Source organism: Gorilla gorilla, chromosome 16 (genome assembly GCF_029281585.2).
Source record: "Gorilla gorilla gorilla isolate KB3781 chromosome 16, NHGRI_mGorGor1-v2.1_pri, whole genome shotgun sequence".
Lineage (NCBI taxonomy): Eukaryota > Metazoa > Chordata > Mammalia > Primates > Hominidae > Gorilla > Gorilla gorilla.
The window spans coordinates 42,213,912-42,224,472 of record NC_073240.2 but is presented as its reverse complement, the minus strand read 5'-3'; the positions used below and the strand labels follow the sequence as shown (position 1 = coordinate 42,224,472).

Here is a 10,561-nt window from a genome sequence, read left to right as displayed (position 1 = left end):
AGAGTACTTCCCACGTGTGGTGACGCATGCCACACACTCACCACCACCACCACTGCCACAAATGAAGTGCACACTCCACTGCTCCTGTCCTCAGGAACCTGGAAGCCCCCACCTGGTGTCCGAGGTGTGGCTCCCACTTTAAGCGTGGGGCACCTCCTCTCCGGCCTCAAACCTACCCGAGCTCCCAGCAGGCTGCTGCACATCTGACGGCTGGAAACTACAACCCCTGGGTGGGGACTCCTTAAGGCTCCTCCCGGAAGCGTAGGGACCTCGCTGCCCACACGCCCCTCCCTTTCCTCCTCTGGCGTCCTGGGGTCTGAGGTGGGCGTGGCCAGACCGGCTTTAGGTCCGGGGAGTGTCTCGCCAGCGGCAGCACACCCCTGTAAGTGGTGGCCAGGGCTGCCGTGGCAAAATGAGCTGTCAACTTTAGGTTGACAGGGGTGTGGCCGCGACCGCAAGGGCTTTTGTTGCCGGGTGGACCCAACAGGGATGGGCTGCTGGGGACAGCTGCTGGTGTGGTTCGGAGCCGCGGGTAAGTGCTATCTGGCGGTCAGGGGACCGTCCAGCCAGAGGCACTTTCCTAGGTTTGGGGGTGGCCGGTCAACAGGCCAGGTGTCAGTGGTTCCTCCAGAGGCCTCGAACTCTCACAGCCAAATTTCTCCGGTCCGTGCTTCTGGAGTGCGGGCCGAGAAGCGCCAAGTGCGTGCGAATCCCAGAGTGTGGATCACGCAGCTTGGGAAGGAGGAACATTCTTTGGGGTCTCAGCACCGCCTTGGGGCGGGGCCACCAATCTAAGTTGAGGAAAGCACTGGGGAGGCTGCAGGACCAAATTCATTGCGGCCCCTAAGTTATTCACTGGGAAAGGCGCTCGAGGAGAGAAACTGGCAGAGCTATCAGCGCGCACCCGCGGGGCTTCTGCGACCGGAGTCGGGTAGTGGCTTCCAGGCTGAGAGCGCGGCTGGGCCGGGTGACGGGTGTGGCCGCGACCGCAAGGGCAGCTGTTGCGGGGTTCTCTCTTTCTTTCATATCCTATTTCCACCCGCCTTAACGTCCTGCGCCTTCTCCCAACACCTTTCAGGCGCCATTCTCTGCTCTAGCCCGGGGTCCCAGGAGCCTTTTCTGCCGTCCTCGCCCCTGCCGCTGGCAAGTCCCAGCCCCCGGGACCCGAAAGTCAGCGCCCCGCCTAGTATCTTGGAGCCAGCCTCCCCGCTGAATTCTCCGGGTGAGCTTTAGGCGCCTCCTTCCTCTTCCGCTCACCATACCAGACCCCTCTGGCCCAGCCAGGGGCTCGACGACCCTTGCCTCGCTCCTTGCTCTCAGGCACCGAGGGGTCTTGGCTGTTTTCTACCTGCGGGGCCAGCGGCCGGCATGGGCCCACACAGACACAATGTGACGGGGCGTACGCGGGGACCAGCGTGGTGGTGACCGTGGGGGCCGCCGGGCAGCTGAGAGGCGTGCAGCTGTGGCGCGTGCCGGGCCCTGGCCAGTATCTGTAAGTGCACGGCGGAGGTAGGGTGTGCAGTGACCTGCTAGTTGGAGGTTTCACCCTCAGGGTAACGAAGTCCACGTGCGCACCGACTTGCGTCTTGGACTATTCCGCGGGGAGGTCCACCTTGAGTGCCCTTCAAGGTGGCAGTAGTCGCCACCGAGTTAGCCCTTACCCGGAACCTCTTACACCAAGCGGAAGGCCCCCAACCAGGGCGGCGCCAAGGGGTGCTTGAGCCTCCCCACATTTCCACGAACCCTCCTGAAATAAGTGTAATATCTGATTTTTCGGTGTGCAAACCTACCCTTCCCATCCCGTCAGAGTCGATTGCAGCCTCCAAGTCCCTCAGATAAAAAATAATTCTGGAGCCTCCTCTGTCGCCAACTTCTGCCCGGAGCGGCCGGCCTGAGCACCGAAGGCCGGGGACTCACCGTCCGTTCCCCGCAGGATCTCAGCCTACGGAGCCGCGGGCGGCAAAGGCGCCAAGAACCACCTGTCGCGGGCGCATGGCGTCTTCGTCTCAGCAATCTTCTCCCTCGGTCTCGGGGAGTCGCTGTACATCCTGGTGGGGCAGCAGGGAGAGGACGCCTGTCCCGGAGTGAGCGCAGCCAGTGGGGATGGGGCGGCGCCGGCGCCGGGGGCGAGGGCTGCCTGGGGGCCGGGGGAGCGTGCTTTCCTCGGTGCCGGGTCACCAGCACAGCGAGGGGAGGCTCCCGGGCCCCGCCGATTCCCTCCCCCGCTGCCCGCAGGGTAGCCCGGAGAGCCAGCTCGTCTGCCTCGGGGAGTCTCGAGCCGTTGAAGAGCACAAGGCGATGGATGGGAGCGAAGGGGTCCCGGGGTCGCGGCGCTGGGCGGGAGGTGGCGGGGGTGGCGGGGGCGCCACCTACGTTTTCCGGGTACGTGCTCCCTTCGGCGCTCAGCGTTGGGGTCCCAATCCTCTCCCCAGGGGCGCTCACGCACCCGCTCTCCGTCCGTCCCTTGGGGTCCCCCTATCCCTGCGCTGGGCTGGGCTGGGGGCCCCTGCCCTTATCCAGGCCCCCTGGGCGGGAGCCCTCTCCCAGTGGCAGTGCCCCTGGACGGCTGGAGGGCGCGTCCTGGAACACGCCGCTGGCCCCACAGGTGCGCGCTGGCGAGCTGGAACCGTTGCTGGTGGCGGCCGGAGGCGGCGGTCGGGCCTACCTGAGGCCGCGGGACCGAGGCCGGACTCAGGCCTCCCCCGAGAAACTGGAGAACCGCTCGGAGGCGCCCGGGAGCGGCGGGAGAGGCGGGGCGGCAGGTGAGGGCGCGGGCCGCGGGGAGAGGCGGACGTGCTCCCCGTGTGGCTGCCAACCTTCCTGCTGTCGCTCTGTAGGTGGTGGGGGCGGCTGGACGTCGCGGGCTCCCTCTCCGCAGGCCGGCCGCTCACTGCAGGAGGGGGCGGAGGGCGGCCAGGGCTGCTCCGAGGCTTGGGCGACCCTTGGCTGGGCCGCAGCCGGCGGCTTCGGGGGCGGCGGCGGGGCCTGCACTGCGGGCGGAGGCGGCGGCGGCTACAGGGGTAGGTGCACCGTTGGAGAGGGCAGCTGAGCAGGCCGGAGGGTGAGGTGATGTTAGAACCTAAGTACAGGCCGGAGCCCTCGGGAGGATAGGTGTGGGAGAGGCATTAAGCCCTGCTCAGCAGCTCCAAACAAAAAGCAGGAGCTCTTAGAAAAGGAGGTCAAATACACTGCAAATCAGCATGCAGACAGGACTCCCTAGATTTCCGTTTAATCCAGGATCTTTCCCATCACAGCAGGTCCCTGCCTTGTTCTGCAGCAGTCTTCAGAACTTAGAGCTGGCCGAGTGAGCAAGCTGAGCAAAGGGGCAGAAAGGCAGGATTGGGTTAAGTCAGTGGTTCTCAAAGTGTGGTCCAGGAACAGGTAATATCCACACAACCTAAGTTGTTCGAAATGCAAATTATCAGCTGGGCCTGGTGGCTCACGCCTGTAATTCTAGCACTCTGGGAGGCCAAGGCAGGTGGATCACCTGAGGTCACCAGTTCGAGACCAGTCTGGCCAACCTGGTGAAACCCTGTCTGTACTAAAAATACAAAAATTAGCCGGGCGTGGTGGCGGGAGCCTGTAATCCCAGCTACTCTGGAGGCTGAGGCAGGAGAATTGCTTGAACCTGGGAGGCGGAGGTTGCAGTGAGCTGAGATCACTCCATTGCACTTCAGCCTGGGCGACAAGAGGGAAATTCTGTCTCAAAGATTAAAAAAAAAAAAATGGAAATTATCCTGGGAGTTGGGGGAAGGTTGGGGAGATGCTGGTCAAAACAATGCAAAATGGCAGTTAAATAGGAGGAATACCTTCCAGAATCTACTGTACTACATGGTGACTGTAGTTAATGACGATGTATTCTTGAAAATTGCTAAGAGAGGCGGGGCGCGGTGGCTCACGCCTGTAATCCCAACACTTTGGGAGGCGGAGGCAGGTGGATCTTGAGGTCAGGAGTTTGAGGCCACCCTGGCCAATATGGTGAAACCCCCGTCTGTACTAAAAATACAAAAATTAGCCGGGCGTGGTGGCATATGCCTGTAGTCCCAGCTACTCGGGAAGCTGAGACAGGAAAATCGCTTGAACCCGGGAGGCGGAGGTTGCAGTGAGCCAAGATCGTGCCACTGCACTCCAGCCTGGGTGACAGAGCAAGACTCTGTCTCAAAAAAAAAAAAAAAGAAAAGAAAATTGGTAAGAGAGTAGATTATAGGTGTTCTTACCACAGAAAATAAGCATGTGAGGTGGTGTATATATTGGTTTGAATTAGCCATTGCACAGTGTGTACATATTTCAAAACATCATGCTGTATACAATAAATATATGATTTTTTTTTTTTTAGATGGAGTCTGGCTCTGTTGCCCAGGCTGGAGTGCAGTAGTACAAATCTCAGCTCACTGCAACCTCCGCCTCCCGGGTTCAAGCGATTCTCCTGCCTCAGCCTCCCGAGTAGCTGGGATTACAGGCATGTGCCACCACACCTGGTTAATTTTTGTATTTTTAGTAGAGATGGGGTTTCACCATGTTGGTCAGGCTAGTCTTGGACTCCTGACCTCATGATCCACCCATGTCGGCCTCCCAAAGTGCTGGGATTACAGGCGTGAGCCACCACACCTGGCCCTGAATTTTTATTTTTAATTAAAAATTAATTTTTAAAAAGAAATGCGAATTCTCAGCCCTTCTCTGACATACTGAATCAGAAACTGTAGGGGAGAGTCCCAGTCATCTGTGTTTTGATCAAATAACTAGTGTAAATGCCTTTGTGCCTGTCTGGGCTGTACTGCTCATACATACACATATGATCTACATTCTCACAGAAAGAGACTGTGAGGACATGGGACAGGAGGGGCTCAGGCAGGCAGGAGGCATCCCAGCCAGCCTCAGTGAGGCCTTCAGGCTCCAGCTGATTACCCCCTCCTCACCTCCTTCACTCCCACTTGTGAACAGACAGCACTTGCATCATGATGCTGGAGAAGAGAAGGCCACACTGGGATTTCCACTGGGAGATTCCAGCTTCTCCCCCATCCCCCATTTTTGTTGTCAAACCCTCCATCACTCTCCACTTCCAGGGGGCGATGCTTCAGAGACTGACAACCTCTGGGCTGATGGGGAAGATGGAGTATCCTTCATACACCCCAGCAGCGAGCTCTTCCTGCAGCCTCTGGCAGGTATTGGCCCCAACCCCACCTCTGAGCCTGGCCTGGACTTCTTCCCCAGTCCCTGAGCCCACTCCTGCACTGCACTGAAGAGCCACCTGCACTGTGAATAACCTTGCATAGCACAGGATTCTTGCATAGCATAGGGTCATTTGAAAAGTGGGCTGTCATCATGCCATTGCACTCCAGCCTGGGCGACAAGAGCAAAACTCTGTCTTAAAAAAAAGAAAAGTGGGCTGCCAGTTGTGCTGGACGCCAATGCAGGGCATGCTGTGTGCTTTTCAAGTACCCCCTTGCTATGAATTCGCTTCAAATACCTGGGAGTGTGCAGGCTTGACAGAAGTCCCCCAGCTTCTCTCACCACCCTTGTAAGCTTGGTGCTGCTCTTTGCTCTAAAGTCCTGGGCTAGAATTAACCATGTGGCTGGAAAAGGCATGTATTTATTTATTTATTTATTTATTTTTATTTTTGAGACAGAGTCTTGCTCTGTCACCCAGGCTGGAGTGCAGTGGTGCGATCTTGGGTCACTGCAACCTCCGCCTCCCGGGTTCAAGTGATTCTGCAGCCTCAGTCGCTGGAGTAGCTGGGATTGTAGGCGTGCGCCACCACACCCGGCTAATTTTGTATTTTTAGTAGAGGCGGGGTTGGCCAGGCTGGTCTCGAACTTCTGACCTCCGGTGATCCGCTCACCACGGCCTCCCAAAGTGCAATGATTATAGGCGTGTGCCACTGTACCCAGCCAAAGGCATGTATTTAATATATCCCAGCCCCACCACACCATATCATATCAGTTCTTTTACTCACAGTCACCGAGAACCACGGAGAGGTAGAGATCCGAAGGCACCTCAACTGCAGTCACTGCCCTTTGAGAGACTGCCAATGGCAGGCAGAGCTCCAGTTGGCTGAATGCCTGTGCCCAGAAGGCATGGAGCTAGCTGTGGATAACGTCACCTGCATGGGTATGTCCTACCTTTGCCCAAGGTCTGGACTCCTGGGGTCACAGACTGGGAGGAGCAGTAGGCCACTGGGAAAGATGGTATAGAGATTTGCTGTGTGCCAGGCCCTGTGGTGGGTGCTGGGCAGGGGATTGGAGATTCATCGGTGCACAGTGCCTTTCAGAGGCCTGTCGTCCAGTGTGGGAGGATGTTTAGATATAGCTATGTAAATGTATATCTCAAGTGACGATTGTTGTGGGAGGTATAAAGTGCTTTAGGGGTGTTCAAGAGGGAGAGGTTGCTTTTGCCCAGGATAATGGGGGAAGGCATCATGGAAAAATTAACACTTGAGCTGAGTCTTGAAGCGTGGGTAAAACTTGAGGGTAAAGGAACAGAGAAGACCTTCCCACTGGAGGTGTCTCTCTTTCTCCCTAGACCTGCACAAGCCCCCAGGCCCTCTGGTTCTGATGGTGGCTGTGGTGGCAACCTCAACACTGAGCCTCCTTATGGTGTGTGGGGTCCTGATTCTGGGTACGAAGCGTCTAGCAGGCACAGTTGATTCAAGGCTGCTCCTCTCCAGTGAGCTGGGATGGGTTTCTGCGGGGTCCCGGGGCTGACTTCAAGACCACTCACGGCAGCAGAGCCGTGGTAGACTCCCCTGGGATTCTAAGATAGGAAGGAGCTGGGGAGGCCTGGGGAAAACGTTTACCTTAAAGAGCATCTGGAGGGGTGTCCTGGGCAGGTGGGGGAGGGAGAGTTGATGGGCAGGTGGAGGGTGTGCCGTTATTCTTCCCACCCCCAGTGAAGCAGAAGAAGTGGCAGGGCCTGCAGGAGATGAGGCTGCCGAGCCCTGAGCTTGAGCTGAGCAAGCTTCGAACCTCTGCCATCAGGACAGCCCCCAATCCCTATTATTGCCAGTTGGGGCTTGGCCCGGCCCAGTCCTGGTCTCTGCCCCCAGGTGTCACCGAGGTTTCCCCAGCCAATGTTACTCTGCTCAGGTGAGTCTTCTGCCTCCTTCTGAGAACCTATGCACTCTGAATCCCCACCTCTGATTCTCTCCCTGCTGTAGTGAATTATAAATCCCAGAAAAAATCTGGCCCACATCCCTTGTGTAAGGGAGAGGGAGGCCCTGAGAAGCTCCAGAAGGGGAAGTAACTTGCTCAATGTCACCTCTCCATCCCAGTTCTTAGAATATGATCTCTCAGCTGGGCGTGGTGGCTCACACCTGTAATCCCAGAACTTTGGGAGGTCGAGGCAGGCAGGTCACCTGAGGTCGGGAGTTCGAGACCAGCCTGACCAACATGGAGAAACCCCATCTCTACTAAAAATACAAAATTAGCTGGGCATGGTGGCGCATGCCTGTAATCCCAGCTACGTGGGAGGGTGAGGCAGAAGAATCACTTGAACCCGGGAGGCGGAGGTTGTGGTGAGCCGAGATTGCGCCATTGCACTCCAGCCAGGGCGACAGAGTGAGACTCTGTCTCAATAAAAAAAATATGATCTGGCGCCTGTAATCTCAGCACTTTGGGAGGCCGAGGCAGGTGGATCACCTGAAGTCAGGAGTTCGAGACCAGCCTGGCCAACATGGTGAAACCCTGTGTCTACTAAAAACACAAAAAATAGCTGGGCATTGTGGCGCTTGCCTGTAGTCCCAGCTACTCGGGAGACTGAGGCAGGAGAATCACTTGAACCCGAGAGGCAGAGGTTGCAGTGAGCCGAGATCGCGCCATTGTACTCCAGCCTGGGTGACAGAGCGAGACTTCTTTAAAAAAAAAAAAAAAATCATGACTCTTGGAGCCCACGGATTGCCTCCCTCCCAGGGCGTCTGCAGGGACCAGGGAAGGCCTCATCATGCACTCCCACCTTGACTCTGGCCCGCGCCTGCCCTCTCTTTTGCCCTGGCTCCATGCCAGTGAGCATCACCCTTGCAGGGCTTCTACCTGGGGACATGCCATGGTATGGAGAGAGCCTATATAGGGTCAGCTGGGCATATGGCAGGGGAGGTAAAGGGGGTACTAGACTCTCTAGGACTCTTCTCCAGGCCACCTGCCCACTCCCTTCCAACGTGTCTTCCTGCAGAGCCCTGGGCCATGGTGCCTTTGGGGAGGTGTATGAGGGACTGGTAATTGGCCTTCCTGGGGACTCCAGTCCCCTGCAGGTAGCTATCAAGGTGAGAGGAGTGGGACTTCTGGCTGGGGGTAGGAGAGCGGAACACCCTGAAGGGAAGGATAATGACTAGAGCTAGGGTTAACCCCCCATCCTGAAGCGTGCAGGGCAGCTCAGAAACTATGTCCTTTTCCTCCCCAGACCCTGCCAGAACTCTGCTCGCCTCAGGATGAGCTGGATTTCCTCATGGAGGCCCTCATCATCAGGTGCACCTGGGACCAGGGGCAGGGCTGGAAGGCGGGAGGGGAATGCCCGGGAACAGCTTCTCTTCACCCTGAGGCTGAGGTAGCAAGTCAGGGGACACAGAAGGCCTCTCCAGCTTTGTGGAGCCTAAAACATGGTTTCTGTCTCCCTCCTGGTAACGGGATATGTCCCCACCCCACTCAGCAAGTTTAGCCATCAGAACATTGTGCGGTGTGTGGGGCTCAGCCTCAGGGCCACCCCTCGCCTCATTCTGCTGGAACTGATGTCTGGAGGGGACATGAAGAGTTTCCTGAGGCACAGTCGGCCACACCTGGTGAGACCCTTGTCTCAGCCCCCCAGGCCCCTCTAAAGACCCTGTCCATGTGTCTGAGACCTACATGGACTGATGCCCCCTCTGCCTGACCCAGAGCCAGCCATCACCTCTGGTCATGCGGGACCTGCTGCAACTGGCCCAGGACATAGCCCAGGGCTGCCACTACCTGGAAGAAAATCACTTCATCCACAGGTTAGGAGCAGTCCTGGCTCAGGGGACCCCCATCCCAACTCCCTTCCCAAGGAACAGCCCTTCCACACAGCTTTTAAGGAAATAGATCAGGAAGAGCAAGAACTTCTAGATTCTGGCAGTGATTTTTTTTGCCTACTCTGTAGGGATATTGCCGCCCGGAACTGCCTGCTGAGCTGTGCTGGACCCAGCCGAGTGGCCAAGATTGGGGACTTTGGGATGGCACGAGATATCTACCGGTGCGGGACTTGGGAGGTGGGAAGGCTCTTGCTCCAAGGGGGTTTTCCCTGCACCTTGGTGGTAAACAACTCATCATTCACCTCCTCCCTCCTGTAGGGCCAGTTATTACCGCAGGGGGGACCGGGCCTTGCTCCCAGTCAAGTGGATGCCCCCAGAGGCCTTCCTGGAGGGCATCTTCACATCCAAGACAGATTCCTGGTGATAACACCCTTCCCCTCCCCTTCCCCGCTGTTCCCCTCCCCTGAGGCTAATCCTGTCCTTTCCAGCCACCTCATGTGAGGGGAGGCTACACCTGACGGGCCTCACTTGGTTCCCCCACTTCTGATGCAGGTCTTTTGGGGTGCTGCTCTGGGAGATCTTCTCACTGGGCTACATGCCCTATCCTGGGCGCACCAACCAGGAGGTGCTGGACTTCGTCGTTGGAGGAGGCCGGATGGACCCTCCTAGGGGCTGCCCAGGGCCTGTGTGAGTTGAGTGCTGCCCGGGAAGGGAGGTCCTTCACAACCATGGGTGGGCATGAACTCCTGCCTCTCCCCAGGTACCGCATCATGACCCAGTGTTGGCAGCACGAGCCTGAGCTCCGCCCTAGCTTTGCCAGCATCTTGGAGCGTCTGCAGTACTGCACTCAGGTGTGCCCCCGACCTAATCTAACATCCTGGTCTTGTGGGTCAGGAGGGAGGGCCAGAAAACTCTATGTCCCCCTGCTCCCTGACTCTTCCATTACAGGACCCGGATGTGCTGAATTCACTCCTGCCAATGGAGCTGGGGCCCACCCCAGAGGAGGAAGGGACTTCTGGGCTGGGGAACAGATCTTTGGAGTGCCTAAGACCTCCACAGCCCCAGGAACTGAGTCCAGAGAAGTTGAAAAGCTGGGGAGGTAGCCCTCTTGGCCCCTGGCTGTCCTCTGGCCTCAAGCCCCTCAAATCCAGGGGCCTCCAACCTCAGAACCTTTGGAACCCCACTTATCGCTCCTGAGCCCCAAGGGGCCCTGAGGGTAAGGACTGAGGCACCGAGGGTCCCTCCCTATACTCCTCAGGCTCCTGGGTGGCCTGTTATGCCAGCGGCCTCTGTTCCCTGCAGTCTGTGCTGTGTGTCTGGGCCTGTCTCGGGGCTGGCCTGGCAGCGCTGCACTTGCCATGCTGGAAACCAGCCCAGGCCTCCCAGGGAAGGGCCCAGCCACTTCCAGCTTTTGATCTTGGGGCCAGAGGCCGCCTTACACACACCCCAGGTGTCCATGGGGAGCACTGGATTGCTCTCCCATTATGAGCGTCTTTCATCTGGGCAGACCCCCACCCTGCAGATGCTTCTAATAAAAAGCTCTTCTCATCCTCCAGCGATCTGTGGATGCCAGGGACCGGAACTGA

The 10,561-nt window shown here is 57.8% G+C and overlaps 1 protein-coding gene across 4 annotated transcripts; it reads left to right on the top strand.

Annotated features, from left to right (window-relative positions):
* Window positions 1-346: 346 nt before the first annotated feature.
* On the top strand, window positions 347-10,530 carry LTK (leukocyte receptor tyrosine kinase). 4 transcript variants are annotated; one of them, XM_055363429.2, is made up of 20 exons: window positions 347-532; window positions 1,079-1,222; window positions 1,321-1,492; window positions 1,934-2,084; window positions 2,236-2,382; window positions 2,606-2,762; window positions 2,838-3,020; window positions 5,064-5,162; window positions 5,957-6,109; window positions 6,521-6,616; window positions 6,888-7,083; window positions 8,165-8,255; window positions 8,393-8,457; window positions 8,639-8,768; window positions 8,863-8,960; window positions 9,104-9,196; window positions 9,294-9,395; window positions 9,528-9,662; window positions 9,736-9,826; window positions 9,924-10,523. In XM_055363429.2, exons 1-20 carry the CDS (start codon window positions 490-492, stop codon window positions 10,170-10,172), a joined length of 2,595 nt encoding a protein of 864 aa, XP_055219404.2. In that variant the 5' UTR covers window positions 347-489; the 3' UTR covers window positions 10,173-10,523. The 4 variants fall into 4 exon arrangements, with proteins under 4 accessions (XP_055219404.2, XP_063554548.1, XP_063554550.1 ...); XM_063698478.1 differs by lacking the exon at window positions 2,838-3,020 and having other exon boundaries at window positions 9,924-10,530; XM_063698480.1 differs by lacking the exons at window positions 2,838-3,020; window positions 8,165-8,255 and having other exon boundaries at window positions 7,004-7,083.
* Window positions 10,531-10,561: the final 31 nt, after the last annotated feature.

What these genes read in the sequence shown, in the direction of transcription:
- LTK (XM_055363429.2), top strand. Translation starts at nt 490, where the DNA reads ATGGGCTGCTGGGGACAGCTGCTGGTGTGGTTCGGAGCCGCGG. An exon ending in CCGGGCCCTGGCCAGTATCT is followed by an intron (nt 1,493 to 1,933) that starts GTAAGTGCACGG and finishes CGTTCCCCGCAG; the next exon opens with GATCTCAGCCTACGGAGCCG. An exon ending in ATGGCACGAGATATCTACCG is followed by an intron (nt 9,197 to 9,293) that starts GTGCGGGACTTG and finishes TCCCTCCTGTAG; the next exon opens with GGCCAGTTATTACCGCAGGG.